Source organism: Dipodomys merriami, unplaced genomic scaffold, assembly GCF_024711535.1.
Source record: "Dipodomys merriami isolate MVZ:Mamm:240054 unplaced genomic scaffold, mDipMer1.0.p SCAF_42, whole genome shotgun sequence".
NCBI classification, from domain to species: Eukaryota; Metazoa; Chordata; class Mammalia; order Rodentia; family Heteromyidae; genus Dipodomys; species Dipodomys merriami.
In genome coordinates, this window is record NW_027205826.1 from 2254253 (window position 1) to 2275104 (window position 20852).

Consider the following 20852-nt stretch of genomic DNA (forward strand, 5'->3'; position numbering starts at 1 on the left):
GTGCTATGTCCTTGGGCCAGACCTGGTAGAATGTTCTGGCTCCAGACCAGCCTGATGTGTCCCTCCCCTTTGCTTCCCTCCGTGCCCTCCTACCTGAACCACATGGTTGGGGTGGAGGGGCGAGTAAACACACATGTGTACAAGGGGCTTCCAGAGCTAGGCTCTTCTAGAAAGAAAAGGCCCCTGACAGGAGGAAAAAGCCACAAAACCAGACTCACTGTGGCTTGGTAGCAGGGCCATTTCCAGAAAGGGGAGGCCACGGAGGAGGGCCTGGAAGCCAGCTCAGCACCCTGGGGCAGAGGCTGAGCAGCTCTGGTGGATCAACATGGTGCCAAACCTGGGGAGGGCATCTGGCTGGGCATCCTGGCCTCTCTGGCACTGGCCTGAGAGTCTTCAGAGGATCCCAGTAATTTCTATCCCAATGCATCCGGCTCAGGAGCCCCAGCAGGTGGGGTGACATCTAGTTAGCCAGATGGCTGTGCCCTGAGGACACAACTGGGTGGTGCCCCCTTTTAAAAAATGTCATTAGTCTCAGATGCATGTCCCGCCAATGTCCCGTGGGGGGAACAGAGAGGCCCAGGGCTGCCCGCCCGGCCTCTCCTGGCTGGCTGAGCCTTGGGTGGGGGCCTCGTGGTTCAACGCCTGGGTGCTTGCGGGGCTTTGTTTAATCCGAGCTCATCTGCTGAGCCGGCGTGGCCCGTGTGCATCTGTCTGTCCATCACTGCGTCCCTCCCGCTGGCTCATTTCCCCATCTGGGTGTGATCCCCGCACGGCCTCTGGGTGTGTGGGTGTGCCAAGTACAAACCTCGTGGGAGTCTGAGTGGGCGCCCCACCCCTGGGCTGTGCCCTTTCCTCCCAGACTGGTTGTGCCGGGGCGGGTCTGCGCGGAGCAGGGGGTGGGGCATGTGCGGGCCCAGCCGGGCCTGGCCTGGCCTCACCTGCAGGGAGGGGCCTCCCAGAAACTGCCTTCCCACGCGGCTGCCCACCTCGCCACAGCCCGCCGGAGGAGCCAGCGCGCGCGCACACCGCCACCGCCTGCAGCCCTGCCCCGGCCGGCACCTGTGTTCATCATGTTCAAGGGGCTGAGCAAAGGCGCCCAGGGGAAGGGGTCCCCCAAGGGCTCCCCAGCCAAAGGATCTCCCAAGGGCTCCCCCAGCAAGCACAGCCGGTGAGCAAGGGAGCTGGTGGTTGGGAGCTGGGGTCAGGGTAGTGCCGGGCCCGGATGTTCATGGAGCCCAGTACTGGACTTTGGTGTCCCCAGGCCAAAGTGGGGAATGATTTCCCATCTCTGGAGCCTCTGGCAGAGTTTCAGCCCCAGCAGGAAGCAGGGGATGGCCTGGGGCTCCCCCCCCCCACATTCTCCAGGCAGGCCTGAGGGCCACACTGCAGGATTGGCTCTAGACCAGGACCTGAGCTGGGAGTGGGGAGACAGGAGAGCCGGCTCTCTGACCCTTGGCCACACTGAGCAGGAATGGACTTCTGCAGGCTGGGCAGAAGGATGGGGGGGTGAGAGAGCAGGATTTCTGGGAGCAGGCAGGCTGCTCTCCCAGCATTCCGCCCCTGGCCTTGGGTCCAGCTTCAAGAGTTGGGTCTTTGGTGCAGGCACATGGTGAGGGGTGGAGGCCTTGCTCCCCTTGGTCACCAACCCCCTGTGGACGGACTTGGCCACCATCTTCCTGCTCACTGGCTTCAGCCCCTCTGCCGGGAGAGGTGGCAGAGGGCTACAGGGTGCGGGGGTGCTTAGGTACAGAGATATGAGAAGAGATGAAAGGCGGATGTGGGGGTGCCCATTACCCTCGATAGGGATCGGGGCACAGAGGCTGGGCGCCTGGGCGGGCAGGAAAGACAGCAAGCAGTTAAGACTCTCACTGAGTGACCTGTCCCCCTGAGGCGCGCAGGCCCAGCCCAGGATGGAGTGTAAGCTCCTGGTGGGGCCACTCTTCCAGGCCAAACCTAGGCCAACTCCAGGCAGCCTCCTGGGCCGGGCAGTCCTGGCCTGCGCTGCTCTGGCTGCATCTCTGAAGAAGGGCAGCGAGCGGCCCTCGAGTGCAGTTGATGGGTGTGACACGTCACTGATGAGCATCTGTGGGGCATCAGGACGGCTCTGGGCTCCACATGTCCCTGCTTTTCTGGCACGCAGCTCTGGCGCAATAAAACCTAATGTCCAGGCGCTGGGGACCCAGGACTGTAGTCCTAGCTACTCAGGAGGCTGAGATCTGAGTAAAGATCAAGGTTTTGTTTTGTTTTGGTCCGGTCGTGGGGCCTGAACTCTGGGCTTGGGCGCTGTCCCTCAGCTCTTCAGCTCAAGGCTAGCACTCTACCACTTGAGCTACAGCACCACTTCCGGCTTTTTTTCTTTTTGCTTATGTGGTGCTAAGGAATTGAACCCAGGGCCTCAGACATGCAAGGCAAGCACTCTACCACTAAGCCACCTTCCCAGCCCCAGGATCAAGGTTTAAAACCAGTCCAGGGGGCCCTCCCCCACAGTATAATCCCTGCTTTCACTGTATTTGATATCGGTATAATTTATGGAGGGGAAGGGGAAAAACAAATTGTTTAAATAGGGATACAGGTGGACCCATTGCAACAATGAGATGTACAAGTCGTTATGTCGAAAATGAACTTTACAACTTTGGTGTGGGGGGGGGAGGGGGTGGATTGGGTGGGCGGGGAGAGGATGGGAAGGGGAATCAAAGGAGGAGGCTACAATGCTTGATAAGAAATGTACTCATTATCTTGCCCATGTAATTGTAACCCCTCTATACAGTATTTTCACACACACAAAAAAAAGTGCTGCACACACACACACAAAAACAGTCCAGGGGCTAGCTCAGTGGTAGAGCTCTTGCCTCACATGCATGAGGTCCTGGGTTCGATTCCTCAGCACCACATAAGTAGAAAAAGCCGGAAGTGGTGCTGTGGCTAAAGTGGTACAACGCTTGCTTTGAGCTGAAGAGCTCAGGGACAGTGCCCAGGGCCAGAGTTCAAGTCCCATGACTGAACCAAAAAAAAAAATTTTTTTTTGCTGAATGAAAGCATGAAGAGCATGAGGGCATGGGCCGCAGGCTCCCTGACCATGTGATCCCGAGCAAACGGCGTCCCGATCTGGACTTTGAATCTTGGAATCTGGAGAATATTGGTGGTTACCACCATTTCTTAGCTTTTCTCTGCCCCGCATTGACTCATCCATATGGTTCCTGAAGCCTTGACAACGCCGTGTGTGTGCGTGTGCGTGTGTGCGTGTGTGTGGACAGGGCTGGATAGAAGAAAGTTGGGGTGTCCCCAGCCAGTCCTCTCAGGGATTAGCGGCTAGCTGGTGATTCACTTGCTCCCTAGAAGTGGGTGGGCAGCTGGGTGGAGAAGGGAAGTCACACAGGCTAGCAAGCTGAGACTGTGGTGCCCAAGCCTGGCACTCTACCATTTGAGCCACAGCTTCACTTTGGGCTATTTTGGTGGCTCACTGGAGATCATCGTGTCATGGACTTTCCTGCCCAACTGGCTTTGAACCGTAATCCTCAGATCTCAGCTTCCTAAGTAGCTAGGATTACAGGCGTGAGCCACTGACACGTAGTGCCCTTCACTTTCCAAGCCTGCATGGGGGTACGACAATCTCCCTTCCTCTGGGGCTGAGGGTCTCAGAGTTGCCCAGGCCTCGGCTGCTCCCCTGCAGGGTGGGTAGGCTGGCAGGGTGGGGAGGGGAGGAGGGGGACCCTAGCTGGCAGGAGCCTTTCCCCTCTTATCTCTCACCACCCTCCAGGGCTGCCACCCAGGAACTGGCGGTGCTTATCTCTCGCATGCAAGCCAATGCTGACCAGGTAGAGAGAGACATCCTGGAGACCCAGAAGAGGCTGCAGCAGGTAAGGCCTGTGCAGGCCAGCCTCATGCCCCGTGGTCCTGGACTGTCACTCTGTAATGGTAAAGTTGGGACAAGTGTCCAAGTCCTTCATTGTCCACTCCCCAAATACAGTAGGAGAGAGGGCTCAGCCTGTCTTCTGTGCTGGGGGGGGGGGGAGGGGAAGGAAGGGGCTCAGGATCCTGATGTGCCCTTGCCACCCTTGTCATCCAGATGTTCTGGCCCTCTGCCTCATGGTGAGCTGGCTCCACCAAGGTCCCAGGGTGGGCTCAGGCTGGCAGTGCTGGGTCAGTGAGGACATGGGAGAAGGTGCCCAGCTCTGGGCCCTGCTGAGCCTCCATGTCCTACCCAGGACCGGGTGAACAGCGAGCAGAACCAGGCCCTGCAACACCAGCAGGAGACAGGCCGCAACCTGAAGGAGGCCGAGGTACTGCTCAAAGACCTCTTCCTGGATGTGGACAAGGCCCGACGGCTCAAGCACCCGCAAGCCGAGGAGATTGAGAAGGAGTGAGTAGGCTGGGGCCCGGGGCCAGAGGCCACAGCGGTGCAGGGAAGGTCTCAGCCCAGCCCTGACCCGCTGGCCTCTCCCTGCAGCATCAAGCAGCTGCATGAGCGCGTGACCCAGGAGTGTGCTGAGTACCGCGCCCTGTATGAGAAGATAGTGCTGCCGTCGGACATGGGGCCCAGGGTCGACTGGGCGCGTGTGCTGGAGCAGAAGCAGGTCAGCAGCATCCCCAGCACCTGAGATGCCCCAGAGAAGCTCACAGTCACAGCTTAAGCAGGACACTGGTGGCTCACGCCTGTGATCTTAGCTACTAATGAATCAGAGATCTGAGAATTGGGGTTCAAAGCCAGCTCAGGCAGGAAAATTTGTGAGACTCTCTTTTTTTTTTGCCAGTCCTGGGGCTTGAACTCTGGGCCTGAGCACTGTTCCTGAGCTTCTTTTTGCTCAAGGCTAGTGCTCTACCACTTGAGCCACAAAGCCCCTTCTGGCTTTCTCTGTATATGTGGTGCTGAGGAATCGAACCCAGGGCTTCATGCATGCAAGGCAAACACCTACCACTAAGCCACCTTTCCCAGCCCTCTGTGAGACTCTTATCTCCAATGAACCACCAAAAAGCCAGAAGTGGTAGAGCATCAACCTGGAGTAAAACACAACTCAGGGAGGTGTCCAGGATCCTGAGCTCAAGCTCTAGGAATGGCACACGCAATAAGGGTCACACTTTCGTGCAAACAGCACTCTCCTGGGGAAACAGCAGCCAGTCACCCAGGTTGCTCTTCTGGGACCTGTCCACCCTCTGCCCAAATGACTAACCCCTCCAGGTGTGGGGAGGGTCCCAGAGGACAAGTAGGGTCCTGTGGGGCTCCTGGGCCTTGCTGGCAAAACTGAGGGGCCTGTTCTTCTGCAGAAGCAGGTTCGTGAGGGCCAGTACGGGCCAGGCATGGCGGAGCTGGAGCAGCAGGTGGCCGAGCATAACATACTACAGAGGGAGATCGAGGCCTACGGGCAGCAGCTGCGGACCCTCGTGGGGCCGGTGAGTGAATCCTAACAGAAATGCATTTCTGCTGGGTCCCAGCCACTACCCCCACTTTCTCCCATCCAAACTGGGGCTCAGACCTGATGATCTTCTGGAGAGAGAGGTGGGTGTGTGGAGTACGGCTGGCACAGAGGTAGGGGGCCATCTCTCATCGTCCTGCTCTTCACTGGCCTGGTTTTTTTTTTCCTCCTTGGTCGAGGCAGGATGCAGCCACCATCCGGAGCCAATACCGGGACTTACTGGTGAGCAGGAGACAGGGCTGGGGAGGAGCGCCAGCCCCAAGACGGGACCAGGGTCGCCAAGTGGCCTGATGGCACCTCTTGCCACCCTCTTTCTCCTCCATCCCCCCACCCCACTCTCCTACCTCTGGTCGTGAGCACAGAAGGCGGCCTCGTGGCGCGGGCAGAGCCTGGGCAGCCTGTACACGCACCTGCAGGGCTGCACGCGGCAGCTGAGCGCCCTGGCCGAGCAGCAGCATCGCATCTTGCAGCAGGACTGGAGCGACCTCATGGCCGACCCTGTGGGCGTGCGGCGGGAGTACGAGGTGGGTGGGGACAGGCCCAGGCGGTGGGCGGCGAGCCGGCCTGGGGCCGTCCTGGTGCTCACCGCCGCTCCAACCCCACTCCGGACCCCCCAGCACTTCAAGGAGCACGAGCTGCTGGGCGAGGAGCAGAGCGTGAACCAGCTGGAGGACGACGGCGAGCGCATGCTGGAGCTCGGCCACCCTGCTGCCGGGCCCATCCAGGTGCGGAGGCCACGCCCACCGCCCGACCGCTCTCCTGCCCAATCAGAGGGCTGGAAAGGCGGGTGGGCGTGGCGAGAGTGCGGGGCGGGGCGAGGGGGTGAGAGTGCGGGGGCGTGGCGAGGTGGCGTGGCGAGGGGCGTGGCGAGGGGGCGTGGCGAGGGGGCGTGGCGAGGGGCGTGGCAAGGCCCAGAGCTCTTCACCATGGTCTGCAGGTCCACCAGGAGGCCCTGAAGATGGAGTGGCAGAACTTTCTGAACTTGTGCATCTGTCAGGAGCGCCAGCTGCAGCATGTGGAAGACTACCGCCGGGTGAGGCTGCAGCCAATGGCCCGGGGCTGGGGGCCCTGGGTGTGGTACCCCGGGGTGGGGTGTGGGGCGCCTTGGGACAGCTGATGTTGTGAGGCCGGGAACGTCCAAAAAGAGCTTTGTCACTGAGAGGGGAAATGATGTCATGTATACATTCTCCTCGGGGCAATTTTTGCACCAGGAGTGGGGCACATCTTATTGATTTTGTTGGTGGTGGTGGTCGTGGGGCTTGAACTCTGGGCCTGGGCGCTGTCCCTCAGCTCTTCAGCTCAAGGCTACCGCTCTATCACTTGATCCACAGAGCCACTTCTGGTTTTCTGGTGGTTGATTGGAGATAAGAGTCTCACGGACTTTCCTGCCGGGGCTGGCTTTGAACCACAATCCTCAGATCTCAGCCTCCTGAGTAGTTAGGATTATAGGTGTGAGTCACCAGTGCCTGGCCAAAAATTGGCTCTTAAAGGTGAAAAAGTCTTAACTCTTCTTATGAACAAAGCACAGCTCTGCATACAGCACATAAACAGATCCACAGCAGAGCTGAGATATTAAAAGTTCATGGGAATCAGGTGTGGTGGTGCATGCCCATAATCCCAGCTACTTGGGAGGCCAAAGCAAGAGGATTTCTAGTGCAAGGCTTGCCTGAGCTACATCTCTAGTTTGAGGTCAGCTTGAGCAACTTGGTGATACTTATGTTGAAATAAAATTTTTTGAGGGGCTTGGAATATAGCTTAGTGGTAAAACATCTACCTAGCAGGCTCAAGGCCTTAGGGTGAAGAAAATGAAAAAAGAAACAAGGCTGGTACACACCTGTAATTCTAGCTACTCAGAAGGCTGAGATCTAATGATTGTGGTTCAAAGCCAGCTGGCACACATGAAACTGAGAGATTCTTATCTCCAATTAACCAGTAAGAAGCTGGAAGTGGAGCTGTGGCTCAAGGAGTAAGAGTGCCAGCCTTGGACAAAAAAAGCCAAGTGGGTTGGGGCTGGGAAGGTGGCTCAGTGGTAGAGCGCTTGCCTTGCATGCCTGAGGCCCTGGGTTTGATTCCTCAGCACCACATAAGCAAAAAGAAAAAAGCCGGAAGTGGCACTGTGGCTCAAGTGGTAGAGCGCTAGCCTTGAGCTGAAGAGCTGAGGGACAGCGCCCCAGGCCCAGAGTTCAGGCCCCACGACCGGACCCAAAAAAAAAAAAAAAGCTAAGGGGGAGTACGAAGTCTTGAGTTCAAGCCCTAGTACTGCAGGTGCGCGCGCGCGCACACACACACACACACATACACACACACAAGTTCATGGGAATAGTGGGAGTGAATTAAGGGAGAAAAAGGTATAAAATAACTCTTTGGAGAAAGAGTGATGAAAAAGGCTGAGAAACAAAAGGACTAGTACAATAGACAGCTGGGATTTTCCACTGAAAATGTTTCATACAGTTCAGAGACAAAGGCCAAGGCATTTTTTACATTCTCTTTTTTTTTTTTTTTTTTTGGGTCTGGTTGTGGGGCCTGAACTCTGGGCCTGGGCGCTGTCCTTCAGCTCTTCAGCTCAAGGCTAGCACTCTACCACTTGAGCCACAGCGCCACTTCCAGCTTTTTCCTTTTTGCTTATGTGGTGCTGAGGAATTGAACCCAGGGCCTTAGGCATGCAAGGCAAGCACTCTACCACTGAGCCAACTTCCCAGCCCTTTACATTCTCTTTTAAGTGAATTTTCTTATATAACCATACATCCCTCCAGTACCCCTGTCCATGGAGATTCTGTATGTGGGTATGTTGGTACTGGGCTTGAACTCAGAGCCTCAGGCTCTTGGTTGGCTTTTTCTTCACAAGGTGGCGCTCTCCCACTTAAACCTATAGCTCCACTTCCAGCTTTTTACTGATTAATTCAGGATAAGAGTCTCATGAACTTTTCTGCTTGGGCTAGTTTTGAAGCACAATCCTCAGATCCTGAGTAGCTAGGATTATAGTCACAAGCCACCAGCTTTTGTGCTTACATGATTTCTTATCTCCAGTCCTGAGGCTTGAACCCAGGGCCTGGGCACTGTCCCTGAGCTTCTTTTTGCTCAAGGCTATGCTTTACCACTTGAGCCACAGCACCACCTCAGGCTTTTTCTGCTTATGTGGTACTGAGGAATTGAACCCAGGGCCTCAGGCATGTAAAGCAAGCACTCTCCCACTGAGCTACCTTCTCAGCTCCTTGGACTGGTTTCTTAATGCATACTCCTAGCTTTGACTCTGAGGCTGGGAGAAGTGCAGCCCAAACCTCCCATCCCCAGCAAGACTGACTGCGGGGCCTGGAGGGAGGCAGGAGAGGGCCCTTCATCTGTGCTGAAGGACAATCAGCAATATGTGCTGGTTTGAGCTCAGCTGCTGTGGGCTTAGCCTTGTTTGTGCTGTGCTGGTTTGCAGGGTCAGTGGGCAGCACGTTGCCCCTGGCTCTGCCCTTGACTCTGTAGTGACCTTAGTTCCAGGAAGGAGCCGACTCAGTCAGCCAGACCCTGGCGAAGCTCAATTCCAACTTGGACACCAAATACAGCCTTGCTCCGGGGGACTCCACCCGCTCTGCTACAGAGCTGCTGAGACAGCTGGAGGTGAGACAGAGCCACCAGGCCGCCTGCTCCCTGTGTCAGGGCCTTTCTAAGCCTCACCTCCACCCAACCCTGCCTGCTCCCAGCAGAAGCCTGCTCAGTTAGCGTGTGATGGGTGATGTGGGAGGACTCTGGGCAGCATGGCTGGCATGGTGCCAGGCAGCACCCCAACCCTCCCCGCACCCCAGTCCTGAGCCTGTGGGTGTAGGTGTGTGCTCCTTTCACATTGCCAACTTAGGACTCCACTCTTTTTTTTTTTTTTTTTTTCCAGTGGTGGGGTTTGAACTCTGGGCCGGGCGCTGTCCCTGAGCTCTTCAGCTCATGGCAAGCGCTCTACCCCTTGAGCCACAGTGTGCCACGTGCAGTTTTCGGAGTGGTTAATTGGAGATAAGAGTCTCTCGGAATTTCCTGCCCAGGCTGGCTTTGAACTGTGATTCTCAGACCTCAGCCTCCTGAGTAGCAGGATTACAGGCGTGAGCCACCGGCGCCTCTTGTGGGGTGGGTATGGGGCAGATGGCCTCTGGGCAGCCCAGCCTGAGCCCCCACTGCCTGGATCCCTGGCAGGCGGAGGAGAAGCAGCTAAGAGTGGCTGAGAGGGCTCTTGGGGACCTGCAGCGGCAGAGCCAAGAGGTGGCCCCTCTGCCGCAGCGCAGGAAGCTGCCCCAGCAGCCGCTGCACGTGGACAGCATCTGCGACTGGGACTCGGGAGAAGTACGGTGTCTGCCCGCTCCCCCCTCCTGTTCCCAGCGCCCCACCCTCATCCCGGGCCCCAGCCCCAGCCAACCTCTGCCCTCAGCACCACCCATTCCACCTAACCCAGCCCCAAGCCCTTCCCTGTCCCCACCCAGCACCTCCCACCTCTACTGGGGGGGGGCATTCCAGCTGCTCATCCTACCTGTCCCTGCCCTCACCCCCTACCCATCTTGGCCTTGCCTGTCCCTCCCACCCATCCCCCAGGTGCAGCTGCTTCGGGGCGAGCGCTATACCCTGGTGGACAATGGTGACCCCCACACCTGGGTGGTACAGGGCCCTGGCGGGGAGACTAAAAGTGCTCCAGCTGCCTGCTTTTGCATCCCAGCGCCAGACCCCGAGGCCGTGGCCTGGACCTCCAGGTGGGTTTGTTAGGAATCCTGGGGGCAGGAGGCAGACTGTGGGCCAGCCCAGACCCTGTGGTGTCCGGGGACGGGGGGGGGGGGGAACGCCCCCTGGGACGATGGCTGCGGGGGACTGGGAGGCAGAGGGCGTCACCCTTCTCTGTCACATTCCAGGCTGGCTTTGGAGCTGCAGGCCCTGAAACAGAAACTGGCCACAGTCCAGAACAGTCTGAAAGCTACGGCTGAGGAGCCCTTACAGCTTGGTCAGCAAAGAGTCCCAGAGGCTGGCCAGGGAGGAGGGAGTGTGCGGGGAACCCCACAGGATGTGGATTCTGCTTTACCCCCTCTGGAGGGCTGGGATGGCCTGGGATGGCCCTGAGTTCGGGATGTCTGCTCTGGGGACTTCATCTCCCAGGCCCTCGGGTCCTCGGGGCTGTTGGTTTCTCAGATAGGTCCCGCCACGCCCCCACCCCTGCCAGCCCCCTTCCCACACGTCCTGTGGGCACCCAGGAAGCGTCCATCACCCACAGACAGAAGCAAGGCCTGGGCCTTCATCGGTACCTCTGCCCCCAGCTCCAGGTGACGCAGCCGCAGCCGACCCACGGGCCCAGCAGCTCCTGACACACATGACCCAGCTGGATGAGGACCTGGGGCAGGTGGAGAGGCAGGTGCTGGGCTGGGCCCGGACCCCGCTGAACCGGACCGCACCCTTGGAGGACCTGGAAGGCCGCATCCACAGCCTCCAGGTGGGTGAACAGCCAGCCAGCATGGCAGCGGGGAGAGGAAGCAGCCTCATCCTGGGGTACACACTCTTGTTTTTTGGTTTTTTTTGGGTCCGGTCATGGGGCCTGAACTCTGGGCCTGGGCGCTGTCCCTCAGCTCTTTAGCTCAAGGCTAGCGCTCTACCACTTGAGCCACAGTGCCACTTCCGGCTTTTTGCTTTTTGCTTATGTGGTGCTGAGGCATCGAACCCAGGGCCTCATGCATGCAAGGCAAGCACTCTACCACTGAGCCACCTTCCCAGCCCACTCTTTAGAGGGAGACAAGGCAAGAAACAACTGTGAGACCTGAGGTAGAGGAGGAGCGTGGACAGTCCAGGGCTCGGAACAGAGGATTCTCATGCCACATATCTGAGGCTCAGGCCTGTAATCTTAGCTACTCAGCAGGCTGACATCTGAAGGCTGAGGTTTGAAGCCAGCCTGGGCAGAGAATCTCATCTCAAGTTCACCAGCAAAAAGCTGGAGTTGGGGTTGGGAATGTGGCTTAGTGGTAGAGTGCTTGCCTAACATGCATGGAGCCCTGTGTTCAATTCCTCAGAACCACATATATAGAAAAAGCCAGAAGTGGTGCTGTGACTCAAGTGGTAGAGCACTAGCTATGAGCACAGAGAGGCTCAGGGACAGAGCCCAGGCCCTGAGTTCAAGCCCCAGGACTGACCAAAAAAAGCTGGAGTTATGGTTCAAATGTAGAGCACTAGTCTTTAGTGAACAGTGCCCAGGCCTCGAGTTCAAGCCCCAGTATCAGCACAGACACACACACAGACACAGACACAGACACAGACACACACAGACACAGACACAGACACAGACACACAGACACAGACACACAGACACACAGACACACACACACACATACACACACACACACACGGATTCCCATCCTGGCTTCTCCATTGATGGGTGCTGTCACCTTAGGAAAGTCACTTCTCTGGGCCTCAGTTTCTCATCTCTGAAACAGGCATAATAAGGACTGGGCTGCTGGGATTTACAGGAACCTTTATGAGGAGGTTCTGGAACAGGCCAGAGTATACCCTCCATACCGAGAGCAGTAAGGAAGCTCAGGGGAAGCCTGGGAGGAGATGTCTTCTGCTCCAGGGGGAGTCTGGGGCATCGCCACAGATGACGATGCTCTCTGCTGTGTGAACTCAACACCCTGAAAGTTCCGTGAGTGGAGCCTGCCCTTCCCTACCCCCAAGGGCAGCAGTCGGGTTAGCCTTCAAACTGGTGTCTGTTCAAATATCCTATATTACTTGTGTTTGGTTTTTTAAAAAAATTGAAGCTGGGCCAGGGCAAAAGAGAGGGGCTGCCCTCCAGCTAGGGGTGCTACAGGAAGGGGGGGAGTTTCTCTGTGGAAAGGAGAAGGCTGAAGGATGAACAGGTGCTGAGGGGCTCCCCGTGTGGCCCGGCCGTCTCTAGCACCGGCTGAGAGTTGAGGCTGTCACACCGAAGTAGGTCCCGGGAATGTATTTGTTTTTATTTCTTTTGCAGGACTAGCGTTTGAATTAAGGGCCTTGCACTTGCAAAGCAAGCGCTCAATCCCTTAAGGCATGCCTCCAGCTCTGCTCGGCTTTTTCCACTCCGGGCTGGCATTTGACCACTTGAGCCACACCTCTCCTTCCCACTTTTTGCTGCTTAATTGCAGATAGAGTCTCACAGAGTTGTCTTTTTTTTTTTTCCCCTGCCAGTCCTGGGGCTTGAACTCAGGGCCTGGGCACTGTCCCTGTGCTTCTTTGGCTCAAGGCTAGCTCTCTACCACTTGAGCTGCAGCACCACTTCTGGCTTTTTCTGTGTATGTGGCACTGAGGAATAGAACCCAGGGCTTCATGCATGCTAGGCAGGCATTCTACCACTAAGCCACATGTCCAGCCCACAGCGTTGTCTTTGATCCTCTAAGATCTCTTGCTCCTGAGTAGCTAGGATTACAGGTGTGAGCTCCTAGCTCCCAGCCCTGGTTTGTTTGTTCTGAGACAGAGTCTTGCTATGTAGTCCAAGCTGGCTGTGAACTCTGGATCCTCCTGCCTCAAGCCTTCTAAGTGCTGGTGTTAACAATGTGTTCTAACACACCTAGTGGCCCTTGGGTTATGATGCCATACTGGCTGCTGTACAAGCCTTGTTGGGAGCTACAAGAAGCCCCAGTTAGACTGGATGTGCCTGACACAGCGTGAGCGCTAAGCCATTCTTTTGGAACAGAAGAGTGGCCAGAAGCAGGGCTTTTGCTGTTCGATCCTGGAGCAATAGGATGGAGGATCTGGAAAGTTCCAAGTGCAGGATAGTGACATGAAGATGGCAATAGGCATCGTGTCCCCGGCTCTTGTGGATAATTGCCTAATAGACAGGATCCTGGTTCATCTCCCATTCTGTAGACGAGGAGGCTGAGGGTCAGAGAGGTTATCCTTCCCTCGTCCATTTACCTCGGGAGCCTGAGCCTGAACTTGTACCCATCCTACTCTTCTGCCTCCATAGGCACAGAGTTAAGGGGGCCCAGAGATCCCTGACCCTGCCCTCCTCCCCAGGGCACAGTACAGCGCCTGCAGAGTCTGGGAGCTGAGAAGGAGGCGGCCCAGCAGGAGTGTGAGGTGTTCCTGTCTGCTCGGCCTGTGGGCCCAGCCGCCCTGCAGCTGCCCATGGCCCTCAACAATGTCAAGAACAGATACAGTGATGTGCAGGTTCTGTGCAGTCTCTACGGGGAGAAGTGAGTATTCAAGGTGGAGGGGGGGCGGTCCCAGGGGCGGGGCCAAGACATAGAGGGTGTGGTCAGGGATGAGGGGCATCTGGTGGGCAGGGGAAGTGTCCCACCCTTGCCATCTCTCTGCAGAGCCAAGGCTGCCCTGGGTTTGGAGCAGCAGATCCTGGATGCAGACAGGGTCATTCGAGGCTTTGAATCCAACCTGGCCCAGGAAGCGCCCATCCCCGATGGCCCAGGGACACTGCAGGGGAGGGTCAGCGAGCTGCAGGTTGGAGCTGGCGGACAGCCTGGTGGGAGGAGGCAGCTGGTGGACTCCATCTCCTTGAACCACGGTGATGTGTGGCTTCTGGGTCTTTTCTGGCGGCAGCACCAGCGGCGGGAGCTCCTGGAGCAGCAGGCCTGCGTGCTGGGCTTGCACCGCCAGCTGAAGACCACCGAGCACGCGTGCAGTGCCCTGCAGAACAACTTCCAGGAGTTCTGCCAAGACCTGCCACGCCAGCAGCGCCAGGTGCGGGCCCTCACCGACCGCTACCACGCTGTGGGGGACCAGCTGGACCTGCGGTGAGCAGCCAGACCCTCAGGGCACACAGCACGTCCCCAGGAGACCTGAGATGGAGTGCAGTCTAGGCGCTGCACCTGAGGGGTTGGGTGACTTCCCCTCTCACAGGTGGCTTTCCCAATCTTTAAAATGGGATCAGGTGCTGGTGGCTCACATCTGTAATACTAGCTATTCAGGAAGCTGAGGTCTGAGGATCAAGGTTCAAAGCCAGCCCGGGTAGAAAAGTCACTGAGACTCTTATCCAGTTAACCATGAAAAAAAGCCTGAAGTGGAGCTGTGGCTCAAACGATGGAGCACCAGCCTTGAGTGACAAAACGAAGGGACAGTATCCAGGCCCTGAGTTCAAGAGCTACTAGCAGTGCACACGCATGCACGCGCACACACACACACACACACAAAAGAAAGCCAGGTGCTGGTGGCTCACACCTATAATCCTAGCTACTTAGAGAGCAGGCTGAGATCTGAGGATCGCAGTTCAAAGCCAGCCTGGGCAGGAAAATCCGTAAGACTCTTATCTCCAATTAACCAGCAGAAAACCAGGAGTGGTGCTGTGGCTCAAAGTGGTAGAGTGCTAGCCTTGAGCTGAAGAGCTGAGGGACAGCACCCAGGCCCTGAGTTTAAGCCCAGGATTGACAAATAAATAAAAGAAAATGGGATCGCAGTACAACTTACTTCCCTAAGCCTTGCTGGGCAGAGACTGCTCCAACTCTGAACCCAGCCCCAGAACAGAGTCACGGAGATCTATGTGACAGGTGGCTCAGTCCTGACCTGTCCAGAGGCGCCCAGTGGCCTCCTGTGTGTCCCTCACCCATCTTCAGAGAGCAGTTCTCACCTCTGCTCCCCGCCTGCTCCCCCTGCAGGGAGAAGACAGTGCAGGATGCAGCCCTCATCTACCAGCAGTTCAGGAACGGCAGGGACAACCTGAGCTCCTGGCTGGAGCAACTGCCTCACACCCAGGTGCGGCCGAGCGATGGACCCAGCCAGATCGCCTACAAGCTGCAAGCTCAGAAGGTGAGGGGCCAGGGCTGCGGGTCAACCCGGGACAGGTGAGCCTCTGCCTCTGCCATGTCACCCCCAGTGACCAAGACTCCAAAGTACTCTGAGAGGCCTGAAAGGCGGAGGCCAGAGCCCTTTCCTTTTCTGCCACCTGAGGGTGCAGTACTCCACATGGCCCATCTCTCTCTCTGGCCCCAGTGGGCAGTGGGGTTCACAGGGGTCCAGCCACTGCTGTGAAGGGTACAGCCCAGGCCCGTGGGCAGCCCATGGTCTGCTGGGAGAATCTGATGTCCCAGGTCACTTTGCTGGGAGAAGTCAAGAGCTGTGGATACACCCAGGCGGGAAGACTCGTGGTCAGCATCCTCAGCTGAAACTCGAGGAGCAGAAAGGGAAATGCATCTGGCCCCTAGAGCCACCCTGTGTACGTGGGTGGGCAGATCTGCAGCCTGATGAGCCCTTCAGGGATCTGGTACCCACCACAGCTCCAGCTGGAAGGCCACAGGCGGGAAAAATGGACTTTGGAAGGGTAGAGAGAAAGATGTCAGGGGAAAGAGGGGCTTCTGAGGTGTCCCAGTAGCTCCCAACAACCCTCCCCTGCCAGGGGTGTGCTGGCTGCCTGTGCCCCTGGACATTCTGGCAGAGGAGAGGGATAGAGCGGGAGGCATTTCCTGCTCTCTGTGACCCTCACTTCCTCCCTGGCAGAGGCTAATGCAGGAGATCCAAGGCCGAGAGCAGGACCGGGCCACGGTGGCCCGCCTGTCCCAGAACCTGCAGGCAACTCTCCAGGTAAGCACTTCCGCTTCAGCGGGACTCTATCCACCAACCTCGATACCCGTTCCGGTCCCTGCCCCCCCACCCCATCCCCAGCCCCCATTACTGACTTTTTCTTTCTTTTTTTTTTTTTTTTTTCTGTTCAGGATTATGAGGTGCAAGCAGATACCTATCGCTGCTCCTTGGAGCCCACCCTGGCGGTGTCAGCCCCCAAAAGACCTCGAGTGGTCCCCCTGCAGGACAGCATCCAAGCCCAGGTGAGCCGGGCCTCGGTGGGGGCTCAGCATCTCCCACACCAGCTCCACAGCCTCCAAGACAGGAGCTGACTCTGCTCTCCCTGTCCCCCACGTTGCCCTTCCCAGGAGAAGAGCCTTGCCAAGGCCTACACGGAGGTCGCAGCCGCCCGCCAGCAGCAGCTGCACCAGCTGGAGTTCGCTAAGAAGATGCTGGAGAAGGTACAATGATGAAACACATTCTGTTCCCACACAGCTGGCCTGGGCGCTCTTCAGTTCAAGGCAAGCGCTCTACTACTTGAGCCACAGAGCCTCCTCCAGTTTTCTGGTGGTTCATTGGAGATTAAGAGTCTCACGGACTTTCCTGCCCAGGCTGGCTTTGAACTGTGATCCTCAGATCTCAGCCTCGTGAGTAGCTAGGATGACAGGCGTGAGCCGCCGGCGCCCAGCTGGGATGTCTTTCTTTATCCTTTCCTGTGTCCCTGGGCAGGCCCGGCCACTGCTCGCTCCTCTCCCCAGCAGCTCTGACAGACTGGTGCCAATCCTAGGCAAGTCCTGGAGATGCCCTCCAGCACTGCCCTAGCCTTCGGGCCTGGCCGCAATGATAGCAAGTTACCTGGATCTCTATTCCTGCTAGAGCAGAAGCCAGGCGTTCTCCAGAGCTCCCGGCGACTTTCTAGCTTCTCCCCCTTTCTGTCCCTGTCTCTCTCCCCTTTCCTGTCTAGTCTTTGCTACATTCCAGCATCCCCTAGAGCAGACAGGCCCATGTCCAGGAGCCTGATGGCAGAGGAAAGGAAGATTCAGAAGGGAGAATCTGCATGTGCTCTCTACTATAGACTCGTCTAGTCCTGTTTTGTACCCTAACATTATAGCATGAACTGAATCCTCTCAAAATCCTGCATCTAGGAATCTCAAGTCTTCAGCTCTGCTCCACTTCCTGGGGTCTACCAGGAAATCTCAGGAAGCTAGGAAGGGTCTTTGAGCTTAGGGATCGTGAATGAAAAAATAGACCTCCAGCCTTTCCTCCCCTGACCCCACATTCTTTCTCCTTTCACTCCACAGAAGGAACTCAGTGAGGACATCCAGATGTCCCATGATGCAAAGCAGGGGGCTGAGAGGTCAGTCCAAGCAGGGAGCGAGACCGAGGTCCTGCAGTCCCAGTTGGAGGAGGAGAGGAAGCGGGTGGCTCAGGTGCAGTACGAGCTGGAGGAGCAGAGGCACCAGCTGCTGCAGCTGAAGACGCAGCGGCCTGTGGAGAGGCTGGAGGAGAAGGAAGTAGTGGAGTTCTACCGGGATCCCCAACTGGAGAGCCGAGTGGCCAGGCTGAAGTCCCAGGTGGAGGAGGAGGGCAAGAGGCGGGCCAGCCTGCAGGCAGACCTAGAGGCCGTGGCTCAGAAGGTCGCTCAGCTGGACAGCAAAAGGAAGAGCCTGCAGCCCCACCTGCTGACCAAGGAGATCACCCAGATCGAGAGAGACCCTGGCCTGGACAGCCAGGCCACCCGGCTGAACAGAGACATCCAGCAGTTGTGCGGGGAGAACACCGTCATATCGGCCCAGCTGGAGGCGCTGAAGAAGGAACTGCTGGCCCTGGAGCAGAAGGAGGCGAACGTGCAGGAGAAGGTGGTGGTGAAAGAAGTAGTCAAGGTGGAGAAGGATCTGGAAATGGTCAAGGCCACCCAGGCTCTGAGGCTGCAGATCGAGGAGGATGCTGCCCGGAGGAAGGGGGCGGAGGAGGCTGCGGCCAAGCTCCAGGCTCGCATCAAAGACCTGGAGCAGATGATCAGCTCTGTGGAGCCCAAGGTCATCGTAAAGGAGGTCAAGAAGGTAGAGCAGGATCCCAGCCTTCTCAAAGAGTCCTCCAGGCTGCGGAGCCTCCTGGAGGAGGAGAGGAACAAGAACGCGACGCTGGCCAGGGAGCTGAGGGACCTGCAGGACAAATACGCTGTGGTTGAGAAGCAGAAGCCGAGGGTGCAGCTGCAGGAGCGAGTGAGCGAGATCTTCCAGGTGGACCCAGAGACAGAACAGGAGATTGCCCGGCTCAGGACCAAGCTGCAGGAGACGGCTGAGAACAGGAGCAGCGTGGAGAAGGAAGTGGAGGCGCTGCTGCCCGATCTGACGGTCCTGCGGGCGAAGAAGCCCACGGTGGAGTACAAGGAGGTGACCCAGGAGGTGGTGAGACATGAGAAGAACCCAGAGGTGCTGCGAGAGATCGATCGCCTCAAGGCTCAGCTCAACGAGCTGGTCAACGCCAGCGGGCGCTGCCAGGAGCAACTCATCCGCCTGCGGGGAGAGCGCGATGAGTGGAAGCGGGAACGGTCCAAGGTGGAGACCAAGATGGTGACGAAGGAGGTGGTGCGCCAGGAGAAGGATCCCGTGCTGGAAAAGGAGGCCGAGCGCCTCCGCCAGGAGGTTCGAGAGGCCACGCAGAAGAGGCGGGCCGCTGAGGATGTGGTGTTTGAGCTGCAGAACAAGTACCTGCTGCTGGAAAGAAGGCGTCCCGAGGAGAAGGTGGTGGTGCAGGAGGTGGTGCTCACCCAGAAGGATCCGAAGCTACGGGAGGACCACAGCCGGCTGAGCCGCAGCCTGGATGAGGAGGTGGGCCGGAGGAGGCAGCTGGAGCGCGAGGTTCAACAACTGCGAGCCAGCGTGGAGGAGAAGGAGGGCCTGCTCAGCTTCCAGGAGGACCGGAGCAAGAAGCTGGCGGCTGAGAAGGAGCTCCGCCAGCTGACGCTGAGGATCCAGGAGCTGGAGACGCGGCCGCCTGCCGTGCAGGAGAAGATCATCCTGGAGGAAGTGGTGAAGCTGGAGAAAGACCCAGACCTGGAGCGATCCACGGAAGCCCTGCGGCGAGACCTGGACCAGGAGAAAAGCCTGGCGAAGGAGCTGCACCGGGAGTCCAAGAGCCTGCAGGTCCAGATCGACGTCCTCCAAAAGACCAAATCGCACGAGAAGACCATCTACAAGGAAGTGATCAGGGTAGAAAAGGACCAGGCGCTGGAGGGCGAGCGGGCCCGGGTGTGGGAGACACTGAACCGCGAGCGCGCAGCCCGGGAGGGCCGGGAGGAGAAGGTGAGGCATCTTCAGGAGCGGATCGACAGGGCCGAGGCCCTGGGGAGGACCTGGTCCCGGGAGGAGGCCGAGCTGCAGAATGCACGGGACCAGGCAAGCCAGGAGCGGGAGCGGCTGCAGCAGGAGCTGCGGGAGTTAGAGCAGCAGAAGCACCAGAAAGTGCTGCGGCTGGAGGAGGAGGCCAAGCTGCTGTGCCAGAAGACGGAGAGCGAGCGGCAGAAGGCGGCCCAGAGAGGCCAGATGCTGTCCCATCTGGAGGAGGCCATTCTACAGGAGAAGGATCAGATCTACCAGAAGGAGAGAACCCTGCGGGACCTGCACACCAAGGTGAGCCGAGAAGAGCTCAGCCAGGAGACCCAGACCAGGGAGACCAACCTTTCTACCAAGATCTGCATTTTGGAACCCGAGACCGGAAACGACATGTCCCCTTACGAAGCCTATAAGAGAGGCATCATCGACCGCGGCCAGTACCTGCAGCTGCAGGAGCTCGAATGCGACTGGGAGGAAGTCACCACGTCGGGGCCCTGTGCGGAGGAGTCTGTGCTGCTGGACCGCAAGAGCGGGAAGCAGTACTCCATCGAGTCCGCCCTCCGCAGCCGCCGCATCTCCAAGGAGGAGTACCACCTGTACAAGGACGGCCGCCTCCCCATCTCCGAGTTTGCTCTGCTCGTGGCCGGCGAGACCAAGCCCAGCTCCTCGCTGTCCATCGGCTCCATCATCTCCAAGTCCCCGCTCTGCTCCCCGGTCCCCCAGAGCACCGCTTTCTTCTCAGGCCTCTCCCTGGGGCTCACGGATGACAGCTTCCCCATCGCCGGGGTCTACGACACAACCACGGATAACAAGTGCACCATCAAGACGGCCATCGCCAAGAACATGCTGGACCCCATCACCGGGCAGAAGCTGCTGGAAGCCCAGGCGGCCACAGGGGGCATCGTGGACCTTCTCAGCAGAGAGCGCTACTCCGTGCACAAGGCCCTGGAGAGGGGGCTGATCGAGAACACCTCCCTGCAGAGGCTCCTCAATGCACAAAAGGCCTTCACTGGCATCGAGGATCCTGTCACCAAGAAGAGGCTGTCGGTGGGCGAGGCCATCCAGAAAGGCTGGATGCCCCAGGAGAGCGTGCTCCCACACCTGCTGGTGCAGCACCTGACCGGGGGGCTCATCGACCCCAAGAGGACCGGACGCATCCCCGTCCCTCAGGCCGTGCTCTCTGGGATGATCAGCGAAGACCTGGGTGAGCTGCTGCAGGAGGAGGCTAGCTATGAGAAGGATTTGACAGACCCCATCTCCAAGGAACGGCTGAGCTATAAGGAAGCCATGGCGCGCTGCCGCAAGGATCCCCTCAGCGGCCTGCTGCTCCTCCCAGCGGCCCTGGAGGGGTACCGCTGCTACCGCGTGGCCTCCCCCGGCCTCCCTCGCTCCTGTGTGCGCTGATGGGGCCCAAGCTGTGGGGAAGAGGGAGGGACGCAGCCGCGAGGCTTCCCATCGTCCATCCATCGCCCATTACTCAGGTGTTTGTGGTGTTGGGTTTCCTCTCCAACTTTGGTGCCTGATCCGTCCCCAGACGCGATCAACTCAGCTCACTCCGCCCCCAACCGCCATGCTTCCAATAAACGAAGTCTCTCCGTGCCCTGTCTTAGTTGCATTTGGG

General features: G+C 58.2%; 1 protein-coding gene across 1 annotated transcript; it reads left to right on the top strand.

Moving 5' to 3' along the window:
* Positions 1–1008: 1008 nt before the first annotated feature.
* On the top strand, positions 1009–20830 carry Evpl (envoplakin). The gene is made up of 22 exons (XM_069992963.1): positions 1009–1168; positions 3758–3857; positions 4206–4360; positions 4448–4574; positions 5263–5388; positions 5595–5633; positions 5774–5935; positions 6029–6136; positions 6349–6444; positions 8892–9017; positions 9579–9725; positions 9972–10126; positions 10283–10371; positions 10682–10854; positions 13401–13579; positions 13703–13841; positions 13941–14134; positions 14993–15143; positions 15831–15914; positions 16046–16156; positions 16262–16354; positions 17195–20830. The coding sequence occupies exons 1-22, from the start codon at positions 1071–1073 to the stop codon at positions 20633–20635; spliced, it is 6093 nt and encodes a 2030-aa protein (XP_069849064.1). The 5' UTR covers positions 1009–1070; the 3' UTR covers positions 20636–20830.
* The last annotated feature ends 22 nt before the right edge of the window (positions 20831–20852 follow it).

Coding starts and splice junctions, on each gene's coding strand:
- Evpl (XM_069992963.1), top strand. CDS start 1,071: ATGTTCAAGGGGCTGAGCAAAGGCGCCCAGGGGAAGGGGTCCCCCAAG. Junction 5,389..5,594: donor TGCGGACCCTCGTGGGGCCG/GTGAGTGAATCC, acceptor TGGTCGAGGCAG/GATGCAGCCACCATCCGGAG. Junction 6,445..8,891: donor ATGTGGAAGACTACCGCCGG/GTGAGGCTGCAG, acceptor TAGTGACCTTAG/TTCCAGGAAGGAGCCGACTC.